The sequence below is a fragment of the Macaca fascicularis genome, chromosome 14, assembly GCF_037993035.2.
Source record: "Macaca fascicularis isolate 582-1 chromosome 14, T2T-MFA8v1.1".
In the NCBI taxonomy this organism is placed as follows: domain Eukaryota; kingdom Metazoa; phylum Chordata; class Mammalia; order Primates; family Cercopithecidae; genus Macaca; species Macaca fascicularis.
In genome coordinates, this window is record NC_088388.1 from 4,984,635 (window position 1) to 5,009,579 (window position 24,945).

Sequence of the window (24,945 nt, forward strand, 5' to 3'; positions counted from 1 at the left end):
TTACTTAATACTCCCTTTCCCCGATTCATTTGTGATTCTTCTTTTTATCTTCTTTTACATGAGAAGGCTTTACATCTATGAGAGTCCATTGTCTGGGCCATTCACTTTATTTCACTGGTCTGTCTCTTCTTGAAGCAACATACCACAATATTTATATTGTCACTTTATCTTTTCATATCTCATGTGAAAATCATTCTTTTTCTTCAAAAACATCTCAGTTGTTTTTATTAGTTTATTCATACGGATGAAAAAGTTTAGGATTTTGACACATTTTACCAGATCTCATGGAATTTTCTTTGGTACTGCACTTGTCCAGTTTTCCAATCCTCAGTCAAGGTAAAGCTGTAGTTTTCTTTATATGGGTCCTGCTCAAATTGTTAGAAATTCCTATTTCTAAGAAATATATTATGACTATCATAAGGCGATTTTCCCATCATCATCCCTGCTCAGGTTACTACCAATTTTTGTTGGAATAACAGAAACTGATTTTTTCCCTATTCATCATACACATAGCTACTTGCTGCGATTATGGATTCTAAGAATGTCTTAGGTAACTATTTGGGTTTTCTAGGTGGGCCATGACATCTGCAAACAGTAGTATTCCTGCCTTTTTTTTTTTTTTTTTTTTGGTATTTGCACTTCTTGCTTCATGTTTTACTGCATTGGCCAGGGCTGGTAGAAAGATGTTCAGTGGTCACGTGAGGTTTTACTACTTACTTTATTAGGAATGCTTTTGGTGTTTCTCATCTGAATTCCGTGATTGCTTAGAGTTTGAAATCGCTTTTTAAAAATCGTGTTCAGAAAGTACATCTCATGGAAATGACAAATATGAGAACTAAAACCGACAAATTTCCCCCCAAAATGCCACATGCAAAGCCTCCTGGCCCGGAGTCTCTTGAGGCGTCGGTTGTTTGATGACTTCCTATTTCTTTTCCTTTTTTTTTTTTTTTTTGACGTTGTCTCTCTCTGTCGCCAGGCTGCAGTGCAGTGGCGCGATCTCGGCTCACTGCAACCTCCGCCTCCCGGGTTCAAGCGATTCTCCTGCCTCAGCCTCCCGAGTAGCTGGAATTACAGGCGCCGCCCACCATGCACAGCTAATTTTTGTATTTTTAGTAAAGACGAGGTTTCACCATGTTGGCCAGGCTGGTCTGGAACTCCCGACCTCAGGTGATCCGCCCGCCTCGGCCTCCCAAAGTTCTGGGATTACAGGCGTGAGCCACCGCGCCCAGCTGATGACTCTCCATTTCTTCCTTGGTTCTTTCAGAGTCACTTTGGGAAATTCGGTTCCATCTGCGGTGGTAAAATACAGGCTCTCCCCGCACGCGGCCAATGGGCGCTCCCAGCGCGGACAGACAGTCCCATTGCGGGAGCGGGGCAGGGCGGAGGGACCCCAGGGCGGGGCTTCATTCGAGCCCAGCCCCGCCCACCGCCGCAGCCGCGCATGCGCCGTGTGCCGTCCGCTTTGGACCCTCCCGCGTGCCGTTCTTACCCGGCCTGCCCCGCGCTGCCGCTTCCGGAAGTGGATCTTGTCTCCTCCCAAGCGGAGCGTTTGTGCCTGAACCTGCCGGGACTGCGACGGCATCGCAGTGCTGCAGAATCCCGGGGGCCAAGGGCGGGCTGCTTGCCGCTATGGCTGGCAGTCAGGATATATTCGATTCCATCGTGATGGCGGATGAGAGGTGGGTGGCGAGGCCAGGCCCGTACCCCGCCCTGTCTGGTCCTCTCCCAGCGGATTCGCCGCCGGCTGAGGCCCAGGGCGGCTGCTGGAGCTTGGCGTCCCTTGGGCGTGCGCATTGGGGAGCGCCTGGTGGTCGTGGACGCAGGACAAGTGTGGGCCTGAGGCTCTGGTCCTTCTCTCCTCGCCCTCTCCGGCGAGGCACGTGCCCAGCTGCAATTCCAGACCCGCCTTCCGTGTCAGGGCTGCCCCAAGCATCTGCTCAGCCTGGTGGTTCCCCTCCTCCGAGGCCGCCCCGTCCTCTGGGAGGACAGACTTTGCCATCTGGGAGCTGCCTCTTTTTCTGGTTCCTTAACCATAGGACATACGGCAGTATTCATGGATGTGCTGATAGATGTGCCCGACCACACCCCTTTCCCTCCAGAGCCCCTGGGGAGCCCCTCGTGCTGCGACAGTGGGGGAACTGTGAGTTGTCTCCTGGCTGACTTCCAGTGCCCGGCCCACAGGACACGTCCATAGATGTTAGTTAAGAAAGCGACCGAACATTTAGCAGTCAGTTGCTGACGTTTATTTAGCTCTCGCTGTGAGTCAGACGCAGAGCTAAACGTTCCACCCTGGTTATCTACTTCAGCCCTACTTAGTAAGTGGATCCAATTATTCTTCGGAATTTACAGACTAGGAGGCACAGTCACTTTCCAGGGTCACATAACTGATAAGTGGGGAGCTGTGCAGTCTGCTTCATGGAGTGCTGCAGCCCACTCCTTGCGTCTTTGGTGACTGCAGGTTAAGATAATGCCAGTTCCACTGTTGGGCCTCACGGTCAGTGCTACTCCAGGTACCAGTGGGAGTACATTTTGTGGTGATCTGATGCCATTTCTCTCTGTTGTCCTACCAATGTGATGTCAAACCCTGTGTATGTTGCAGTTTTTTGGAAGCAGTTGACTTGGGCTAGTGCTACTTGAACACTCACAGAACTTTGGCCCCCTAACTCTGGCTGCAAACCAGACTTACCTAGGAGACTTCGAAAAGTAGACTCCGGGCCAGGTGCGGTGGCTCACACCTGTAATCCCAGCACTTTGGGATGCTGAGGCGGGCAGATCACCCGAGGTCGGGAGTTTGAGACTAGCCTGACCAACGTGGAGAAACCCCGTCTCTACTAAAAATACAAAATTAGCCGGGCGTGGTGGCGCATGCCTGCACTGTAATCCCAGCTACTCGAGAGGCTGAGGCAGGAGAAATGTTTGAACCTGGGAGGTGAAGGTTGCCATGAGCTGAGATCATACCATTGCACTCCAGCCTGGGCAGCAAGAGCGAAACTCCATCTCAAAAAAAAAAGGCTGGGCACGATGGCTCATGCCTGTAATCCCAGCACTTTGGGAGGCTGAGGCAGGCGGATCACGAGGTCAGGAGATAGAGACCATCCTGGCTAACATGGTGAAACCCCGTCTCTACTAAAAATACAAAAAATTAGCCGGGCGTGGTGGCAGGCGCCTGTAGTCCCAGTTACTTGGGAGGCTGAGGCAGGAGAGCGTGAAGGAGGCGGAGCTTGCAGTGAGCCTAGATTGCACCAGTGCACTACAGCCTGGGCCACAGAGCAAGACTCCATCTCAAAAAAAAAAAAAAAAAGTAGATTCTGGGCCAGGTGTGGTGGCTCACACTTGCAATCCCAAGACTTTGAGAGGCCAAAGCTGGAGAATCGCTTGAGCCCAGGAGTTTGAGGCTATAGTGAGCTGTGATTGTACCACTGTACTCCAGGCAGGGCAACAGAGACCCTGTCTCAAAATTAAAAAAAAAACAAAAAACGAAGGAAGAAAGAAAAGTAGATTCCAGGGCCTTGCTCCGGACTTACCGAATCTCTGGGGGTGAGGCTTTTGAGTTAATATCTTTGAATTTTCCTTGTGTGTCTCTAGTACTCTTATCAGGTTTGGGAATCACTGATTTAGCCCTTTGTTGTAGATGAAGAAACTGGGCTACAAGAGGTACAGTGACTTCCAGAGGAGACTAGGAAGTGGTATATCTGGGACCGGAATCTGTGTCTTCTAACTTGAATTTTAGGCTTTTCCTTCTTACTCTGGCTTGTCTTACTGGGTCCGGGTAATATAAGAGAGAAAAATTTTTCTGGAAAAAGTGTTCTTCTGTTGATTTGATGAAGCTGGAAAAAGTATTCTCTCTTCTGTTGATTTGATGAAGCATGTTTCTTCTTCACAGGTTTCATGGGGAAGGGTATCGGGAAGGCTACGAAGAAGGCAGTAGTTTGGGTGTGATGGAAGGAAGGCAACATGGCACGCTGCATGGAGCCAAAATCGGGTCTGAGGTAAGTGGGAACCCCCATCTGGAGATGAAACCTCTTCATTTACAGTTTATAATTTATTTGGATATTCAGTGTGATGGAGTAAGAATGTCAGGCCTTTTAAAATCAACAGTGCCTTGGCGTGGCGGCAGGCGCCTGTAGACCCAGCTACTCCAGATGCTGAGGCAGGAGAATGGCATGAACCCGGGAGGCGGAGCTTGCAGTGAGCCGAGATTGCACCACTGTAGTCCAGCCTGGGTGACAGAGCGAGACTTCGTCTCCAAAAAAAAAAAAAAAAAAAAAGTCACAGTGCTGGATGGGCACGGTGACTCACACCTGTAATCCCAGCACTTTGGGAGACTGAGGTGGGCGGATCACCTTGAGGTCAGGAGTTGGAGACCAGCCTGACCAACATGGTGAAACCCCGTCTCTACTAAAAATACAGAATTAGTTGGGCGTGGTGGCGCATGCCTGTAATCCCAGCCACTTGGGAGGCTGAGATATGAGACTTGCTTGAACCCGGGAGGCGGAGGTTGCAGTGAGCCAGGATTCGTGCCATTGCACTGCAGCCTGGACAAGAAGAGTGAAACTCCGTGTCCAAAAAACAAACAAACAAAAATCACAGTGCCTTTGTGTGGGAGTTAATGGACTAGATGGACCGTTGCTGGAGAAATACTCTTAGTACAGAACCGAGAGCGCATTTTGCTGTGGGTAGGTATAATTAAGTTATGCAGGCTGGATAAGATAAAACAAGTCCCTGGTCTCCTCAGTTTATTTTGGAGTGTCGTGGTGCTGGCTCATGTACTAAGCCAGCTGAATCATTGTCCAAAGCATGGGTGCCCTCTGTCATGTGAAAATATTACATTTATGTTTACGTTGAAATTTCATTAACTTTATGGGTTTTTTTTCTCCTCTTGCCCTTTGTCCTAGATTGACCCTTACTTACAGATAAGTGGCCCTTATTGGCAAAGTCTGAGTTGAGGCAGTTATGACTATATTGGATGTTTGATACTTCGAAACAGATCACCACAAAATGCATGGGGATTAACATAGCAAATATTGATGGTCTCACATGTTTCTGAGGGTTGGGAGCTCAGGAGCAGCTTTGCTGGGTGGTCCTGGCTGAGGGTGTCAGCCGGAGCCATGTCACCTGACGGCTTGACTGGGGTTGGAGGATCTGCCTCCAAGGTGGTGCTGTCACCTGACTGTGGGCATGGACGTCTCCGTGAGGCTGCTTGTGTGTCCTTGTGACATTCAAGAGTGAGTGGTCCAAGAGAGCTGGTGAGGCAGGTGGCATTGGCGTTTATCCCTAGACTCAGGAGCTTTGTACTGGTCCTCCACGTTCTGTTGGTTACGAAAGCCACCCTGATGGAGTGTCGAGGGACCTGCATAGGGCATGGGTACCAGGAGATGAGGACTGGGGCATCTGGGAGACTGGCTGCCCCACCGATGACCTAATCTCCTAATTTCCATTGCCTAATGCCCAATGGGTACTTCCAGAACAATAGTGTAAGAAGCACCGCTGCCCTTTGCCCCCACCTTTTGTTTTGAGAGATCTTGGTAATGAAAGTGTAGCTAGTTGGCTTATTAATTTCACTCTTACATATTTTTCACATTCACAGATCGGGTGCTACCAGGGTTTTGCTTTTGCATGGAAGTGTCTACTGCACAGTTGCACCACTGAGAAGGACAGGTAAAGATGGAGGTGTCTTTCTTTCTTAGTGTAGGAACCAGGAGTTCTAGTTCCATGGGTTACCGACATGCCCTTGAGTAATCAATCTGTCTGTTCCTCATCTGTAAAATGGAGAAAATAATCAGTGTCAAGCTTGAGCGTTGTTAGGAGATTTAATGAAAATACTAAACAGAAAGCGCCAGGCACGTTTTAGGTGTTTGATGAACACTGGCTGTTGTTGCTTCTCACGAGTTCTCTGCTCCTGCCTTTTACCTGGAGTCATTAGGGAACCACGTGGCTTTTAGATACCCTACCAATAAAATAATGTTGACATTGATTGTATTTTCTCGTTCACCTTTCCCCTGAGCTTCTAATAAACAAATTATAACAGTTTTGTATGACGTGGGCCCAGAAATGAGGATGCCATTGTCATCAGTTTTTTAATGTAGCCAACTAAGTCTGTTAACAAGAAAATGCATTTATATGTGTTTAACTCCTTTCTGGAGCTTGTCAACAGTCAATAAATGTTAGCTGTCATTTGAATTGTTTTTAGCTGTTAAAAACTCTTCTCGGCCGGGTGCAGTGGCTTACGCTTATGATCCCAGCACTTTGGGAGGCCGAGGTGGGCAGATCACCAGATCAGGAGTTCGAGACTGGCCTGGCCAGTATAGTGAAACCCTGTCTCTACTAAAAATACAAAAATTAGCCAGGTGTGGTACTGGGTGCCTGTAGTCCCAGCTACTCGGGAGGCTGAGGCTGAAGAATTGCTTGAACCCGGGAGGTGGAGGTTGCAGTGAGCTGAGATCACGCCACTGCACTCCAGCCTGGGCGACGGAGCGAGACTCCTTCTCAAAAACAAACAAACAAAAACTCTTCTTCCTGCATTGTACTTACTGAGGCCCCACATGGCCCTGCTTTATCTAGCTTCATTCTGGAGCTGGAAATGAACCCTCAAGTAAACGGCAGAGATGGTTTGGATACTCTGCCGTTCATGGGCGGCAGCAAGCGCGGGACCTCAGCTGGTGCTCTGGGTTGTTCTGACACCTCGTGGCCTCGCCTAGCGTGGGGGGGCACAGGGAGAGTGGATAACACTCGCCCTAACCACGTGCCTTGTGCTTTTATTTGAAATATCTGGAATTTCTAGAAATACCTTGAATATCTTGAATATTCAAATGTTTAAGAATGAGGATGCTTGCAGCTAATTTGGTGGTTCTTTCTGCTGCATTTGTAGCAGCGGCTGGGAGTTGATGGGATTCTGGGTTAGTAGAGAGGCACCTGAGGACATTTTCCTCTTGGTTCTCAGGCGGTGGCAGGCAGCTGGGGACCCCAGGGCAGTCGTTGTTGGCAGCCTGTGCCGCCACTGGGTGGCAGTCAAAGCTGAGCTTGGCTCTCGACTCCAGGCCACAAAAGGATGTGTGTGCTTGGCGTTCTCCACCCGTCTCCCGTCTCCCGTCTCCCGTCTCCCGTCTCCCACCGCGGCAGAATCTGCCGGCTCCCGGAGAAGTGCTGCGCTGTGTGTCCGTGGTCCCATCCCAGGAGGCTGCCAGCCCTTACCCCAGAGCAGGGGTTTGCTGACGTCTTAACGCAGCACACCCAGTCTAGCTAACAGAGAAGAACCGCTTTGGTTGACGAGGGGCTGGTGGAAGCCCGGCCAGACCCCCCTCGCAGCCACCCTCACCCCGTCCAGTAGTACCCAGAGGTCTCTTTGGAACCTAAGGCTTTATTGTAGAGCAGTGGTTCACGGATATTTGGATCTTATATGTCAGGTTTTGTTTATTTTTTTTAAATGAAGAAGGGCTGATGTTGCATGTTTTACCTGTAAATGTTTCCAAATAAGGATGTTAAGAGAAAAACACCCGCCACTTGCATTGTCATTCAGCAAAATGCTGGGCATGGTAACACCAAAGAAACCATGGAGAGCGGCATCTCGGGCCAAAAGATGGTGCTTTCTGTTGAGTAACTAGCTTTCCAGTAAACTGCGTGGCACTTCTGTCCCCGGCTTTAGCAGTCTGGTGAAACCCTTCTGCAGAGCAGCGCGTGCCGGGGCTGAGCGTGGGGGCTCTGGTGCCATCACTTTTGTTTCGTTAGCCCTGAGCTGCCCACACCTGCCTGATGTGTGCTGCCTGTGACGGTGCGCCCGGCTGGGTGTGTCTGAGCAGCATCGCTGAGCACCGAGGGTGGTCCTCTGCACTGGGTAGCATACAGCCACCTCCCACGTTTTGGCATCTCCCTTTGGTTTCCCTGGAAACCAGGTGCTTTGTTGCTAAAACTGACTTGCTTTGACCTTTCACAGTTTTGTATTTTCTCAGAGAGGTAGCCGTCGTTAGCTCTTGTAAACTGGATGCAGCTGGCGAACTTGCTCTTCTGTGTGTCCAGGAGCACCAGCTGTTTGCACACACACAGGAGTCTTGGTTGCTTTGAATTGCTGTCGATCCATCCTCACCGTCAGTTCTTTAAAATTCCTGTTAATCGAGAATCTTGCCTACTCTGGCCACTCACATGGCCCAATGCGGCACAGGGGCAGCGTGCTTCTGTGGTTCATTGGAAGGACCTGGCCCCACCAGATGTACACACGTGTGGATTATTTTTAAACCCCTGCAGGTGAGAGCCCTGGTCTCTAGGATCCAGAGGAAACCAAGAGACTGACATTTATTGAGCACCTACTCTATGCTGGAGTCCAAGCTTCATGTCTTTTTTTTTTTTTTTTTTTGAGATGGAGCCTCGCTCTGTCCCCTAGGCTGGAGTACAGTGGCGTAATCTCAGCTCACTGCAGCCTCCACCTCCCGGGTTCCAGAAATTCTCCCGTCTCAGCTTCCCGAGTAGCTGGGACTACAGGCACACACCATCACACCCAGCTAATTTTTGTATTTTTAGTGGAGACGGGGTTTCACCATATTGGTCAGGCTGGTCTTGAACTCCTGACCTCAGGTGATGCACCCTCCTTGGCCTCCCAAAGTGCTGGGATTCCAGGCGTGAGCCACCAGGCCCAGCCCATGTCAGTTATTTAATCCTCTTGGAAGTCTATGAGGTTGCTGTTACTCTCCCCATTTTAAAAAAGATAAACAACAGAAATGAATTTATTACCATCTGGAGACTGGGATGCCCCCCATTTTACAGACGAGGCCAGCAGGGTTGAGAGCGGGTAGGTCGGTGTTGGGGAGCAGTCATGCCCAGGGCTGCTGTCTCCTGAGTGCACACCCTTTCTGGAGAACCTCCTTGCCTCCCTAGCAAAGCTCTGTCCTTCCTGGGGAGGGGACAGTACTGATTTCCGCTCTTTTGAGGGAGGGATTTGCTGGTTTACTTGCAGCTGAACTCCGGAAGGCTTTGAGCACAAAGATTCCAAATCCTGGAAAATCCCCAGACCCAGAGCAGGCTGCTTGTGCCCAGCCCCAGTCCCTCTTGCCCAGTTCTGTCTGTTTTTGCGTGTGCGACCTCGAGAGTCAGTGGGGCTTCAGGCTGCCTCAGCCACTCAGCCCCATGGTCCGGATGGAGGCATGTCTGTAAGCTAGGCACACACTTGCTGTCGAGGTGCTGGGTGTGGGCCTAAGCACGTTGCTAGGTAAATAAATATGATTTCGTGTAATGAGAAAATGATCATCCAGCTTTTGAACGAAGGCATTCTTAGCGCACCTGCTGGGTTTCAGTAAGCAAGCAGCATAGCTGTTGCGTAAGTTGAACCTGGTGTGTGCACATGACTGAGAGTCTGTATTTCTGTGCTTTACAGCCGAAAGATGAAGGTCTTAGAATCATTGATTGGAATGATCCAGAAATTCCCTTATGATGACCCTACTTATGATAAACTCCATGAAGACTTAGACAAAATCAGGGGAAAATTTAAACAGGTGCGTGCACTGTGTGTTTCCTCCTGCTGGGAGCGCCTGACTGTGCCTTTCCCGGGCGGGGCGGCGCACTCCAGGGCCACTGCGGCGATGGCCTGGGGCTGCGTGCGCCGTGGAACTGTCCGTAGAGGCGCCTCGTCCTTGAGTCGCACTGCGGGAAAACCGAAGATGGTCCAGAAAATAGGAGTTAGAACTCACTTATGGGCTGGCCACGTAGACAGGAAAAGCTATCGCTAGAGATAGAATTATCTTCTCGTTTTTCAGTAAAAATACACAAGATTAAAAATACCATCCCTTTTCTTTTGTGTTTTCAGTTTTGTTCATTACTCAACGTTCAGCCAGACTTTAAAATTAGTGCAGAAGGTTCCGGACTTTCATTTTGAGAACGATGGATGAACAGAGACTGAACATCGAGGAACAGATGTGTGTGTGACATGTTTAGAAATGCGGCGAAGGGCCAGACGGTGCTGGGAAGGCCGTCGTTCAGTGGGAGGGTGAGGCTTCCGGTTCGGCCGCGGGAGGGCCTCCTTCCCCGGGGTTTTTTGCCTGTGTCATCTCGGTGCCCGCCGTGGGGCCTCTTCACAATGCCCTTTGTTGGGCTGAAGCCATCCCTGGCAGAGCCCTCGCGTGGCTGCTCCCTGCTGGGCCCACGTGCATTGGCCTGACGGCCTCTTCGGCAGCACAGGCCTGGCTGGCTCTGGCCTGGGGTTGGCTCTGGATAGGGTCAGTCCCCAGGCCTGGACTCAAGGCAGGTTTTTAAATTTTTTTTTGCAATGAGAGAGACAGTTGGCCCTCAACGAGGCTCGTGGGAGGTCTGGACGGGTGCTGTGCCGCATGTCGAAGCCGATTGTGTGCCAGGCCCTGCAGGACGTACGTCTCGTGTTTTATTTAATCCCTTCAGGAGCCCACGGGGTGGGTGTTACTCCCATTTTACAGAGGAAGAAGGTGAGACAAGAAGGGGTTGCGTGGTCTGAGGGCAGCCAGCAGCAGAGCTAGGACTTCCGCCCCCAGGCCGTGCCTCACCGCCACCAGGCACAGCCGCCTCTGGAATGCACAGGCCGGCACCTCAGCACTGGGAGTCCCTGCCCTCCCTCCCAGGCCGCATGGGCCCTGCTGAGCCTCGAGGAGCACGGGGGAGTCCGTGGTGGCCAGTTTGCCTGGCCATCTGGCTGAGAGGAAGAAAGGCCAGCCCAATCCTGAGGGGACCCGGACATATCCTTCACACTGTCCCCAGAGGGGCGATGAGCTCTGCAGCATTAAAAGATGGTGAAGGGGGGAAATATTTTGAACCAAAGACCAAATGTTAGGAGGCCGTTATATTTGCAGAAACTGAGAACCGTGTGTACAGGCTCCTGCATTCTCCCCTCTCCTAGGCGCTCTTTTGTCTCTGTCGGTCCTTAACGAGGTGCCATACAGAGACTGGGCTGGGCACGGATGAGCGGAGTGGATGGTTCGGTGGGTCCCCACGAGGTGAGTGGTCATATGCGATGACATGTGTTCACGCACCCTCCTGTGTGCACCTCAGGGTCACCGAAGTCCCCGCACGCTGGCTCTCCCCACCCCTCCTGTTCCAGAAAGCATGTCTGAAAGCAGTCCACGGGATTATTAAGGAGTCACCATGAATCCACTTCGGTTTTAAAACCATTCCCGAATGTCCTAGTGGATTGTGCTGTGCTGCCTAAGCTGCTGGCTGCAAGAGCCAGAGCACGGACTCCCTCAGGAGCAGCAGCAGGCGGGCCTCCACGGTGGCGGGCGGGCCTCCACGGCGGCTCGGGAGGAGAGAGAGCGCTGCTTTGTTTTTGTTTCAGTTTTTCGTTTGAGACAGAGTCTCACTCTTTCACCCAGGCTGGGATGTAGTGGCGCGATCTCGGCTCACTGTAACCTCCACCTCCTGAATTCAAGCGATTCTCCTGCCTCAGCCTCCCTGGTAGCTGGGATTACAGGTGCCCGCCACCACGCCCAAGTAACTTTTATATTTTTAGTAGAGATGGGGTTTTGCCATGTTGGCCAGGCTGGTCTTGAACTCCTAGCCTGAAATGATCCACCCACCTCCACCTACCGAAGTGCTGGAATTGCAGGCATGAGCCTCCACTCCCAGCCTGCTTTTTCTTTTTGAAGACAAGACTTAGGTCTCCTCCTCCTGAACTGTAAACCTGCGTGTGTGGCTGTGCACCCCTCGTTTGTGGCCTCACCTCAGGTCTGGGGAAGTCTGCGTTGGGCATCGCCCCATTGTGCCTTCATCAGAGCTGGTGCCTCCGGGCAGAAAGATTTCCATTCTTTCTAGATGGCAGGATCAGGGGCCTTTGTTGTGTTTCCCTTGGTGGATTTTTGTGTTTTGTAAGTTGTCTGTTTTGATAATGTATTATTTTTATAATTGGAAAAAAGTAAATAGCATATTTTAAAGTGAAAGTTTGTCTGGGACCGTTTATAACAGCATCGTTCATAACACAGCATCGTGTATAACACAGCATCGTTTATAACACAGCGTCACCTGTAACACAGTGTCATTTATAAAACAGTGTCACGTATGACACAGCATCATTTATAGCACAACATCCAGCCAGTTTTGTTTCTTCCTCCAGGGCATTTCGGATCTGGATATGAAGGAAGACATGTGCCCTAGATTTCTGCCAGCTCGTCTCCTTAACCCAGCGTAGACACAGCCGCTGCGAGAGTGGTTCCGTTGTGTTGGGGACTGGTCAGCTCCTGCTCACCTGGCCCAGCTCTTACTCATCCACCCTCTCCGAGACATCTCTATCCCCGCTGTCCCCGACCTTCTCTCCCCTCCTCTTTTTTTTTTTTCTTCTCCCATCTCTGTCTCCTGTTCTCTCTCCCTACTCCCTGCCTGCCTCTTCGACACAGCTGGCTGAGCAGCAGACTGCCGCTTCCTCCTCTGGTTTGCCTCACAGGGAGCCCGGGCTGCCTCATCTTCAAGATTCTCACACACTGTGCTGGCCTGTGCCTGCCTGGCCCCTTTCTAGAGGACGAGACCCAGTTTCCAGGATCCCTTGGTCACCCCCGACATTGTGGTACAGACAGAGCCCACTGTAACAGGTGCTTCCATCCTATCCAGGCAACGCCATCCTCAGCCTCTACCCTGGGAATGAGCATGTCTGTGTCTTCTCTTCTGCTAATGAGGTGTTAGTAGAGGGTTGACCAGTCCCCAGCACAGTGGGCCCACTCTTAGAATGACTGTATGTCTCTGCTGGGTTAAGGAGATGAGTTGGCAGAAGGTCCTGCGGGGGTCTGGGAAAGGTTACGTCATTCCAAAGAAAAGGTGCTGGTGCTATTTTGAACATCATCCTGTTGGGATGTGACAGCTAGAACTGCTCCAGTCATCTTGCAAGCTGGCTACAGCTGAAGCCACCCCAAGCCTGGCAGAGCGAAGAGCTAGGAAGAACCTGCGTCCTCGATACCACCGCGTGCTGTTCCCAGCAGCCCTGAGCCACCTTGCTCGCACCTGTAGGCGCTGCCCATCCCCGTCGTGGAAGGCCGTGGCCCTGGGTTTCCGTTGTTTGCGGACAAAGGCTGCTTGTTGCCTTCCCCATCCCCATCAGGCCCATCCCATCCCGCTAATTCTGGATGTCAGCCTTTGTCCAGAGTGGCCTTGAGTTTGGGAGCTCCTGGGGTTGGATTGCATCCCTTGTGGTTGGTTTCCCAAGGCTTTGGCCTGCCCCTTCCTTCCTGTCGGAAGCTCCCAGCGTGTTGTCTGCCGCTGTCTCAGCTCGGGCTGCCACCACGGCACCCCTGATGGGTGACTTCAACAGCGGTCCACCTTCCCTTCGTTCTGGAGGCTGGAGTCCGAGATCAAGCGTCACAGGGCTGCTCCCTCCTGAGGCCTCTCTCCTTGCCTTGCAGACAACTGTCTTCCCCCCATGTCCTCACGTGGTCGTTCCTCTGTGTGTGTCCTCATCTCTTATAAGGACCCCAGTCAGATTGCATTCGGGCCCACCCTTCCAGCCTCATCTGAACTTAGTTACGTGTTAAAGACCTCACTCTTCACACAGTCACATTCTGAGGCACTGGGGGTTAAGGCTTCCACATGAGTCTTGTGGGGACACAGTTTAGTCCCTAACAGGACCCAGCTGTGGCTGCTGGATAGACTGTTGAATTGGGACTCGGGAGAAAATAAAGCCATTTCATGTAAAAGTTGAAGTTACTTCAGTTAGTTTTTCTAGAATGTTAACAGCTAGGCACAAGCAAGAGTAGTCAGTCCTCCACTGAACTCTCCACTTTGGAATCACCTGTCAGAGTCACTGGATGGCCAAAGGGAACTGCCCAAGGGCCACTCAGTGGTCCTAAAACACGACCACCTTTCACTTTATTTTCCATTCACCCCTTGACATTTTTTCTCTAACCAGTGGCAAGAAAAGAATGAGGAGATAGGAAGAAGGGACGAGAGGCCTATTTGCTCGTTGGCTGCTGCTGGCCCGCCCTTTACCGGGATTATCCACCAGTGCTGGAGGCAGGGCTACCACCCTCGCTTTGCAGAGATACTGAGGACAAGTCCAGTGGTCACAGTAAGTGGCCAACTTAAGGCTTGATGGGGCACAGCAGGGCTTGAGCAGGTTGCTTGAATGATTCGCTTCCTGAGGCCATTGCTTTCTGAGAATTTGCAGCCTGTCTTCAGGACCAGTCTTGCATCTGGCACAGCAGTCCCCAGCCTTTTTGACACCAGGGACTGGTTTTGTGGAAAACAGTTTTTCCATGGCCAGGGCTTGGGGGTGGGGGTGGCTTGGGGATGAAACTGTTCCACCTCAGATCATCAGGCATTAGATTCTCATAAGGAGCACGCCCTTTAGATCCCTCACGTGCACAGTTCACAATAGGGTTCCCGCTCCTATGAGAATCTAACGCCTCTGCTGATCTAACGGGAGGTGGAGCTCAGGCAGTAATGTTCTCTCGTCTGCTGCTCACCTCCTGCTGTGCGGCCCGGTACCGACTGGGTCATGGACTGGTGCCGGTCCACGGCCTGAGGATGGGGGACCCCGATCTAGCAGATTGAGGCCAGATTGAGGCAAAAGCAGCTGGATTTATGGAAAAGGACCCATGCCGGCTGCCTGTAGGAGAGGCAGTGCCTGGATGGGTCCTTAGCTGCCCCAGACCCTGTGAGCAGGTCTCACCTAGGGATGGCCCTGGCACTGTGGGAGCCCAGGGGAGAGGAGGGAGTGAGAGGGTGGGCACAGGAGGAGATGACCTTCATACCGAGCTTTGCGAGCGTTCATCTGGCCTTACAACGCCGCAGGAAAGTCTCTCCCACTCCACCTGAAAACACCAGTGTAATCTGGAGACACCAAAAAGGGTAATTAACATGCAAGTTTATCCTAATTCCCACAGTTATCCTGATCCTTAATGAATCAAATGAGGAACTGGTTTGTGACTCAGTAAACTGAAGTCACAGAGTTCTTACAATCTGAGAAAAATGGGTCACTGTGTTTGGTGCTTCACAGGACACGGGGCCTGCAGGCGAGGAGCCAGGCCTCAAGGGTTCAGCGAGTTGTCCAAGCCAGCGTGACTAGGGTTCAGCTGGGATCTCTCAGATTAACTTCCAAGAAGGAAAGTCACTCCTTGCTCATACACTTTTTCATAACTCTCCTTGGCTGGTAAACTCAGGTGGCATCGAGGCCTTGGCATCTGCCCCTTGGTGACCCGCATCAGGATAGCGCCTTGGCTGTGTCTCCTCCCTGGCACCCTTTACCAGAGCAGCTGGGCCTTGGGTTGCAGGGATGGAAGCCTCTATCTCGGGCGACACCTGAACGTGTAGAGTATGTGGTGCTTGCTGAGCTAGAGGCTCACGGATTGGTGTCCCTCTGCTGGTTCCAGTGAGTATGTGCCTCTGAAATTCGAGGGGACTGTGGAGCCTGCTTCCAGGCTTTGAGAGCCCAAGTCTGTTGCAAATTGAATGTATTCACAAAAAGGAACGTTGAAGTCCTAGCCTCTGGTGCCTGCAACTTCATTTGGAAATACGAAATGGGGTCTTTGTAGATTTTTTTAAGATGTGAATGGGGCCAGGCGCAGTGACTCACATCTGTAATCCCAGCACTTTGGGAGGCTGAGGTGGGTGGATCACGAGGTCAGGAGTGGCCAACAGAGTGAAATCTGTTGAGGTCAGGAGTGGCCAACACGAGACCAGCCTGGCCAACAGAGTGAAATCCTGTCTCTACTAAAAATAAAAATAAAACCAAATTAGCCAGGCATGATGGCGGTGCCTATATTTCTTTTTTTCTTTTTTTTTTTTTAATTGTACTTTATGTTCTAGGGTACATGTGCACAACGTGCAGGTTTGTTACATACGTATACATGTGCCATGTTGGTGTGCTGCACCCATTAACTCGTCATTTACATTAGGTATATCTCGTAATGCTATCCCTCCCATCGGCAGTGCCTGTATTTCTGAGCTACTCGGGAGGCTGAGTGAGGCTAAATCACTTGAACCCGGGAGGCAGGGCTTGCAGTGAGCCGAGATTGCCTCACTGCACTCCAGCTGGGGCAACAGAGTGAGACTTTGTCTCCAAAAAAAAAAAAAAAAAAGATGTAAGTTAAGGTGAGGTCTTACTAGAGTAGGGTGGCCCCTTCGTCCAATATGACTGGTGTCCTTTGAAGGAGAGGGGAGCCGGCAGCCCAGAGAGACTGCCACGTGAAGACACGGAGCTGATGGCCCTGTGAGGACGGAGGCCGAGTTTGGAGCTGTGTGTGGACCAGCTTACAAGAGCTGAAGGTCGTCCGAGGCGACCAGAAGCTGGGGGAGAGCGGGTACGGCAGACACTGCTGGCCTCTGGAACTCTGAGAGAAATGTTGGTTGTTGTTTTGTGAAAATGCATTGTAGCAGCCACAGAAAACGACAAGGCCCCTCTCCCGGCCTGGGCTTTCGTTTGCTGGTCTGGAGGGTAAGGGTGCCGGCCGCACCATCCAGACACTTCCCGCCTTGCACGCGGGGCCTCCTCAGGGGTTTGCCTTGACTCCCCCGCTCTCAGCCGTCACTGAGGGCAAGTGGCGGGAGCCCCTGAAAAGTGCTGTCGCTGCAAGGCTCCCTCCCTGAGAGGCCTCTGCCTTCTGGGAGGTGCAACTGCCCTGCACAGAGGACTGAGGCAGGGTCCACCAGAGAAGGCTGGCTCGATCCTCTCCCCTGGTCTCAGCCCCTGTGGGCACTATCCGGCCTCGGAACTGGGGAGGTGGATGTGGTCAGGCCTTTCCTCCAAGTCAGTTTGGTCACACATGTGCTCTGTTACACTCAGAGTGTTACACACAGAGGGGTCTGTCCCTTCAGACAGCAGTTCTAGGCATACCTCTGGGCACTGGTGGCCCCAAGAGGAGTCATTCCCTGACCCTGTGGAACTCCCAGCTAAGCAAGACAGGCATGTTGAAATTCTAAGATCACATGGTAACTCTGTCAGTCGCTCCTGTTGTTTATGTCAGTCATACACGTTAGATCTAGAAGAGGTAGAAAACACAAGCGGCCGGGTGCAGTGGCTCACACCTGTAATCCCAGCACTTTGGGAGGCCGAGGTGGGCGAATCACAAGGTCAGGAGATCGAGACCATCCTGGCTAACACGGTGAAACCCCGTCTCTACTAAAATACAAAAAATTAGCCAGGCGTGGTGGTGGGCACCTGTAGTGCCAGCTACTCAGGAGGCTGAGGCAGGAGAATGGCGTGAACCCAGGAGGCGGAGCTTCCAGTGAGCCGAGATTGCGCCACTGTACTCCAGCCTGGGCGAGAGCAAGACTCTGTCTCAAAAAAAAAAAAAAGAAAAGAAAAGAAAAGAAAACACAAGGTGTAGTAGTTAAGGGTCTTTGAAAACCAAATGACACAGTGCCCATATCCAACTGACTTAATAAAGGACAATGATTGGCTCCTGGAACAAAAGGGGGATGGCTTCAGGAGGGGCTTGATCCAGCAGTTTGTCTGGAGACCCGTTACCCATTATCTGCTTTCCCTCAGGCTGGCCTTGTGCTCAGGCTCCCCTGTGAGGCTCTGGGAGCAGCTCAGTCTTCCCTTGGGGCTGCAGAGGGGCAGTGCCACCCCTGGGCTCGTGTTCCCCTGCTGGGAATCCTAAGGAAGAGGGGGAAGCATTCTCTTTTTCAGAAGCCCCAGAAAATGTCTCCTCAAGACTCAGTGGCTCTATTTGATTTCTCCCCCATCCATTAACTTGCTGCTCTTCTGGTGGGCATGGATGTGCGGTTGGATTTCAGCCTATCAGGGCCTGGCCTGGAGCTGGGGATGGGGTCAGTCCCATTCAAGTCACAGATCTGGGAATGGTGGTTCTCCTGGAGCAACATCTGGGTGCTGTCAACACCAGGAGGGGGCATCCATGGTGGCAAGAAAACCCAGAACTGTCCACTGAATGGGCCAAAGGAGGGAATTAAGATCAGCCTTGGTGCCACCACCCGTGGCCACCGTGGCACGGGGGCCTGTGCTTCCAGACCTGGGTGGTGCGTGGAATGGTGATGGTGACTATGCGGATGCTCCAAGGGGATGACGGCGTTCCCTGAGTGATCACTGCGCCCCAAGCTCGGTGCTCAGCACTGCTCAATACACATTGAGCCATTGAATCCTCAGTACCCCAGACAGAGTTCAGTTATTGGACAGAGATTTACGGAGCCCCTGTTCTGTGCTGGTCATTGGCATGGGTAGGAGATGGAGACGACTCCCCATCATGGGCTGTGTTCTTGCAGGCTTTCCCCATGTTACAGGTGTGAACACTGAGGCCCAGAGAAATGAGGCCACACAGCTGGAATGTTGCAGATCTGAGATCCAACCCCAGGGCCTTTTACTCCAAAACGTGTGTGCTTAATGTGTGTCTATACATGCTGGCGAGTTTTCTTTTTAAACAGCTGATCACCCTCAGACGTCCACCGCTGGCCTGTTTGGCTGCCCTTCTCCAGGCCAGCAGCCAAGACACAGTGCTGCCCGCAGGGGCGACCGACTGGGAGCCTTGAAACAGGTGGAGCTGGCGAAGCAGGGCCCTGAGCTGTGTGCATGGGGCCTGGCTGCAAATGGCCCAGTGAAGGCTCCATGCATTTCCATTTTTGAAGCTTGAGCCCTTTCTTCTCCATGAGGCTGACCCACTAGGCTGGCTTGGTCACATACTAGCTGTGCGGTCCTAGCTTAGTTACTTTACCTCTCTGGGCCTCAGTTTACTCATCTGCAACGGGTCGGCAAACTACTACCCTCGCCCGAATCCAGTCCGTTGCCTATTTTTGTAAATAAAGCTTTATTGGCACACAACCATGCTCACTCATTCACAGAGCGGCTGCAGCTGCTTTTGCACAGGGCAAGAGACCCTGTGGCCCGCAAAGCCTGAAGCCCCTCGATGTGGCCCTCTCTGGAAAACCTGCCAATCCCTGACCTAGCAGATGGGATGATTGTGTGCAGGAGAGTGTAGGCTCAGAGAGGGCAGGGCTGTGTCTGTGGCTCTCACCAGAGTGTCCCCTCCCTGTCACCAACCCATGGGGTCGTTGCAAGACTCGGAGAGAAACTGTGTTCAGTGTCAAACACAAGGCACACAGTACGTGCTCAGTAACCTCTAGCTTTGGTTCCTCCTGTGATTAAACAAAGGCAAGGAGGACTGCCCCGACAGGCTCAGAGGGCCCAGGGTCTGGAATAGGAGCTGATCCTCGGGTTAGACCACTCGGCTCTTAAAGTGGCTGCCGGTTGAGAGGCTTGTCTCAGCTGCCGCTAGGTGCAAATTAAAAGGATTAATGGACACCGCTGTCTTTGAAAGGCTCAAGGCCCACCGAAGCCCCTTCAGCAGAGGGCTCTGCATTCTCTCTTCCCCAGTCCTCCTTGTGTGCCCCCGTGAGTGGCGGTGACAATGCTCCCGGATGTGGGCCCCAAGGCCAGCGGCCCCGGAGCTGCCCGCCCACCCGTCCGCCAGCTATTGTCTGCTCCAGCCTGGCGGTGTGGCGCTGGGCTTGTGGGGCCCCAGCGGGCAGGGGACTGTGGGAACGGATTAGAGGTCCTGGGCTTGCTTTCCTCGTCTTGCATAAACTCTTGATCAAAGACATTCCTGGGATGACAGAGCCCTGTGAGCTGCGAGGCTGGCCCAGCGTGCGGGACGCACACCCCATGCTGCAGCCCCTGCACAGGCCTGCCCTTGCTGGCCCTCGCTGGCCCTGGCTGCAGTGCTGACTCTGGGGACTAGCCTTATGGTGGGACTGGTGATGGAGCGGGTGCCAGGAGGCAACACAGCCTTCCCCACCAGATTCAGAGGCCAGGCCCTCGATGCTGGGCAGAGCCAGGCTGTGACTCTGCTTCCTGGGGTGCTTCAAGGAGGGTCACGCTGCATGCGGGGTGGCTGGAGGGAGTGCCAGCTGCATGCCACTGCCGCTGGGCCTGGCTTCTCTGGACTCCCACGGGCACTGCCCCATCCTCTGCAACAGCCCTGCCCACTGTTATCCCACAAGCACGGTCGGAAGTCTGCATGCCCGCTCTGTCCAGCCTCCGTCCTCTGTCCCCTCGGGGACTTTCACTCCTCATGACAACTCTAGGTGTTGTCTGGGCCCCTGGGGAATCCCCGGCCCTTCCAGCCATGGAGTCAGCTCCTGGCACGCGGATCAGGCTGGACCTATGGATCTGCAACTTAGCCTGGCAGCTTGGGGCTGCCCTGTGGGAGCCGACACGACCTCCCTTCCATTTGGCCCCCTTCCTAGGACCCACTGTTTGCCAGGGTGGGGAGAAGGGAGGCAGAGAGGAATCAGGGAGATTTCCATCCTGGAGGGACTCAGCCAGAGCAGGAAGGTGCCCAGGTATGACAATCCCAGACTCCCAGAGCCACCTGCCTGGTGTGGGGTGGGGAAGCCTCCAGAGAGCCCATCCTCACAGTGAGTGCAGAGATGAAGGGTCCTGTGGACCAAGGCGGTGGGCCAAGCACAGAACAGGAAGCTTGATTCTGTCTGGTGTGTCAGGAGCTCCTGGGCAAAGACATTGAGCTTATTGGGGCTCAAGGCTGGGTAGAGATGGGGCTGAGTCCCAAGGACCTTGGACGGAGCTGAAGGGAGATAGGAAGGCCGGGGGTTGGGGGCAGAAGATGAAGAATGGATGAGGACTGTCTGCCTGCAGGGACAGGGGCCAGGAGGCAGGGCAGGGCCCCTCGTGAGTGGGTAGGGGTGCTGGGGCACCTGAGAACAGGCTTCTGAGAAGGGGCTGCAGGGAGAGCTGACTGCGGAAGTCGTTGTCTCTGAACTTCCTCAAAGGTCAGTTTTTTACCGTCACCCTCTGGGCAGCGCAGATACTCCAACAATGGACGAGGTCTTCACTGCGTCCCAGGAGGGATCACAGGCCCCAAAGTGATGTCAGTGGAGTTTGAGAGTTGGGAACAAGGGCCCGGAGTAGCCAGACCACACCTTTGATATGGTTTGGCTGTGTCCCCACCCAAATCTCATCTCGAATCGTAGCTCCCATAATTCCCACATGTGTCGGAGGGACTCCGAGGGGAGATAATTGAATCATAGGGGCAGTTCCCCCCATACTGTTCCCATGGCAGTGAGTCTCATGAGCGCTGATGGTTTTATAGGGGTTTCCCCTTTCATTTGGCTCTCATTCTCTCTTGCCTGCCTCCATGTAAGATGTGCCTTTCGCCTTCTGCCATGATTGTGAGGCCTATCCAGCTACGTAGAACTGTGAGCCTATTAAACCTCTTTTTCTTTATAAATTACTCAGTCTCGGGTATGTCTTTGTTAGCAGCATGAAAACAGACTAATATAGCCTTGGAGCTCGTGGCATGACCACGATGTATAGACCTACCCTTCACTGGGGGGGTGTACAGACCCCCCCATCGTGGCACAGCCAGGGGTGGAAGGTGTATAGACCCCCCCATCGTGGCACAGCCAGGGGTGGGGGGATCAGGGGATGTACAGATCCCCCCATCGTGGCACAGCCAGGGGTGGGGGGATCAGGGGATGTACAGATCCCCCCATTGTGGCACAGCCAGGGGTGGGGGGTGTACAGACCCCACCATCAAGGGGATGCCACAGATGCCGAGACAGAGAGACTGGGCTGTGGGGGAGCTCACAACCGCTTCACTCTGGGCCCGAGCCCTCTCTACACACTTGGCTGTGAACACACCTGACCCACTCAGGGCCCCTGCCCTGCCCTGCCAGCCTGGCTGAGCCCCGCGCTCGGCAAAGTGGCTCTCCAGCTTCTTCCCCACATCTTTGCTCAAACCTAACAGGGTCCGATGGCTACCTTGCCTGCTCCGTGAAACAACCAAAGGTGCGCGATGGTTGGAACTCTCTGCACAGGCCTTCTGCTACACCCATGTGCTCTCGGGGGATGAATGTAAACCCAGCTGCAGGCTGGGGGCCGGGGCATGGCTTCCCTAGGACCCCAGCCCTGACACAGGACCTGGCTCTTGCCCAGAACTGAACAGCTACAATAGTGCAGACCTGGTCCCTGCCTTCAGAGTAATTTGCCCAAGGAGCAAGGAGCTGGGCCTTGTAAGCCACCTGAGTGGCCACCAGTGTCACCTCTGGCTCCGACGGTCCCTTGAGCTCTTGCTGAGGTGACCTGTCAGGGGCACCCTGCAGACTCCCCCACCGACTCAACATGGGACTCCCTTGGGGAAGGCTCCCGGAGCCCCCACCCTCAGGGCAGAGGCTGGTGGAGACCTATAGGGGCTGAGTGCTTCCCTCCATACCCCACCTTCCTCCCAGGGCAGGTGCCTGTGGAGCCAACACACCGACCACCCTGGCCCCACTTTCCGCCCTGGGAGGAGTGCTCTACAAGGCAGGAAGGGTAGACAGCAGGTGCTTCATAAAGGCCAGAGATTTGACCTACAGCTGACAAGTAGTAACCATCAGTGACGTGGGACCTGAGCTTCCACTCAGCTTGGGGTAAGGACAGACCAACCTCACAGATGCGTCCAGGAGCAGTGACCAAGGTCCGCGGACACCTTCCCAGGGAACTCCCACTACCCACCTCCACCCCGGGGTTTGAAGTTAGGTTCAGTCACGTGCACCTGAAATCCAGAGGTGGATGTCACGGGCATCCTATAAGGCAGCCTCCAGGTCTCCACAATCCCAGTGAAAGGCCACCCTGGATCACAGCCCTGACACGGTGCTTTGCTCTCCTGGAGCCTGGCGTTGCCAAAGGGTCATGATTCATCCAGAACAAACAGCAGTTTGTGCCAGAAGGGGGTTAACAAATGCCGGCTTTATTTATTTTCCTATCTGCAAATAACCTGAGAAGACAAACTGGTGGGGCAAGCAAGGGATGGAAGATGTTCCCAATCAATGGGCACCACTCACGTCACCCAGGCTGGAGCTGTTGTCTCGCGTGGTTGGAGGTGGGCTCACCCAGCCAGGCTGCCTGCAAACTATTCTTTGGAGCCTCCCCGGGACAGGAGTCCTCCTCCCACCTCACACCCCTGTGCTCAGGGCTTCCTCCCAGTTGGGAAGGGTGTGCCTGCTCCTGGCTGGATTCTGTCCCCACCCCCGGGGATGTGGCAGTGTCAGGAGACGTTCTTGGTTGTCACAGCGGGTGGCGTGACTGTCATCCTGTGGGTGGAGGTCAGGATGCCGCTGAACTTCCCGCAGTGCACAGGACAGGCTGTGGCCTCCCGCATCTGCGGAGCCTGCCACCCTGCCCTGGTTCTGGGGCACCAGGACACGCGCCCCTGGCTCCCGGCCAGCCCAGGAAGCAAACAGGCGGGCACCATGCTGGGGTTTTACCAGTTTTATTTCTAGACTTTCACGTTTGTCTTTTTGTCTTCTGCTGGAAACATGCCGGTTACATGTTGGTGCTGGGAAGCGCCGCGGTGCAACCAGAAACACACGGACCCAGCCGCCCGCCGCCCAGACCCTCAGACTTGCGCGTCACAGGACAGACTCCACTGTGCCCCGTGCACTTGCCACCAGCCTTTGGCCTCTCGATACACACAACATCCAGGACTTGTGCCCTTGCCCCATCACGACAGACAAAGCGTCCCTCAAGGCCCCCGCGTGGTTCAGACAGACGCCGCAGCCAGGATGGTTGAGGTAAGCGTGAGCCGTGTTCTGGAGGGGTGGGGCGGGACGGGCCTGTGCCCACGATGGCCTCTGAGCACAGGATGACCCTGCCAGGGCAGGGCCCCAGCCACGCGGGCCCACAGTGGGGTGCAAATTCTTTTGGTTCGGCAGCTTGCTAGGTGACCCGGGCACATAGCACTGTGAGCTGGCTTCATTGAGATTTGGAGTCTCTTTAAATTAGCATTATGCTGTAATTAACAAAACAATAACAAACAGAACACTAGTACATAACAGATTAAACATACCCAAAACTTGAACAAATTCCAGAAGCTATTCCAATCATCCCGAATGAGAGTCCTACGGGCACAGCACCGTGGTGGCACGTAAGACACACTTGTTATAATAATAATAATAATAATTATGCAACTTCCATAGCTACACGCAAAGAATGACACAGCTGTAAAAACTACTATGATGATACGCCCCCGATCAGATGAAGAGCCCAGCGTCACAGGCGCAGGGAAGAGAAGATGGATACAGCCTGGTCTCCGGGGACACCGGCACGGTTCTCACGCGTGCGGCTTCGGGGCCGGCCCCCACCAGCCTGTGTGGGATCGCGCCCGTGTGTCTGCCCGCCGAGGCAGACAGAACCTGCCCGCTGGGTCCACCATGGCTAAGTGAAGCATGAGGTATTGTGAAACAGGAACCTTTTTGGAATAGAGCAGTAATCACATTAAGTCAAAATTGATCACATAAAAAAAAAAAAAAAAAACTACAAAAAAGGCATCTGTAATACAATGTTCTAAGAGAAAATTAAAACTAGTACATGGCAGTATATGACATTGTAAAACAAAAAACTGATCCTCCAATAGCAGCAAACAATGTGAAAGAGATACAGAGAAGCGATGTGAATATTTCCAAACCGTGCCTGGAAGTCAACGGTAGCAGCGCAATAAGAAAACGGAGCTGCGGCCTGTCCCCGGTGTGGGCACCGCCCCATCCCCTCGGGAGCCTCTTCCTCACACCTCCTCCCGCCTGTCCTCCCTCACACATCAGCCTCCACACTCTTGCCACCTCCCTTCAACACTTCCTAAATAAAAATTACAAGAATTACAGAGCCAAGATGTGCAAATTGTCTATTTTGTCACTAAGTTTTTTAAAGGAAGGGGCAGGGGATAAGAATATATCGGAACCGAACTTATGTCGAGTACCCTAATTTTCCTTGTGACACCCATGCCTTTCCAATCAGATGACTTTGGGAAATGCCAAACAGGCTGAATCAATGTCTGTGTGTGTTTTTTTTCCTCCAGATTGTTTTTTGCCACCTATAAAAGGTTCTATCTTTAAAAATAAACTGTATGAAACCTGCAACATCAAAGGCAGAAGGTTTGTGTATGTATGTCTGTGTGTTTAAATCAAGGGGAGATTGCATTTATAAATCATACTGGCCTTATGAACATCCTCTGCAATAAATATACTTTTTAGCCTTAACTATAAATTATATATTTTAGTGTTTAAAAACCT

General features: G+C 52.8%; 1 protein-coding gene across 19 annotated transcripts; it reads left to right on the forward strand.

The window, feature by feature from the left end:
• Positions 1–1,515: 1,515 nt before the first annotated feature.
• LTO1 (LTO1 maturation factor of ABCE1) lies at positions 1,516–24,538 on the forward strand. 19 transcript variants are annotated; one of them, XR_006692377.3, is made up of 7 exons: positions 1,516–1,679; positions 3,884–3,989; positions 5,588–5,658; positions 9,362–9,479; positions 9,791–9,970; positions 10,850–10,946; positions 12,059–13,625. XR_006692377.3 is itself a non-coding variant. In XM_065527827.2 (6 exons), exons 1-5 carry the CDS (start codon positions 1,630–1,632, stop codon positions 9,857–9,859), a joined length of 414 nt encoding a protein of 137 aa, XP_065383899.1. In that variant the 5' UTR covers positions 1,516–1,629; the 3' UTR covers positions 9,860–9,899; positions 12,059–13,625. The 19 variants fall into 19 exon arrangements, 11 of the variants coding, with proteins under 11 accessions (XP_065383899.1, XP_045228238.1, XP_045228237.1 ...); XR_006692379.3 differs by lacking the exon at positions 12,059–13,625 and adding an exon at positions 11,285–11,885; XR_006692378.3 differs by lacking the exon at positions 12,059–13,625 and adding an exon at positions 11,322–11,339.
• Positions 24,539–24,945: the final 407 nt, after the last annotated feature.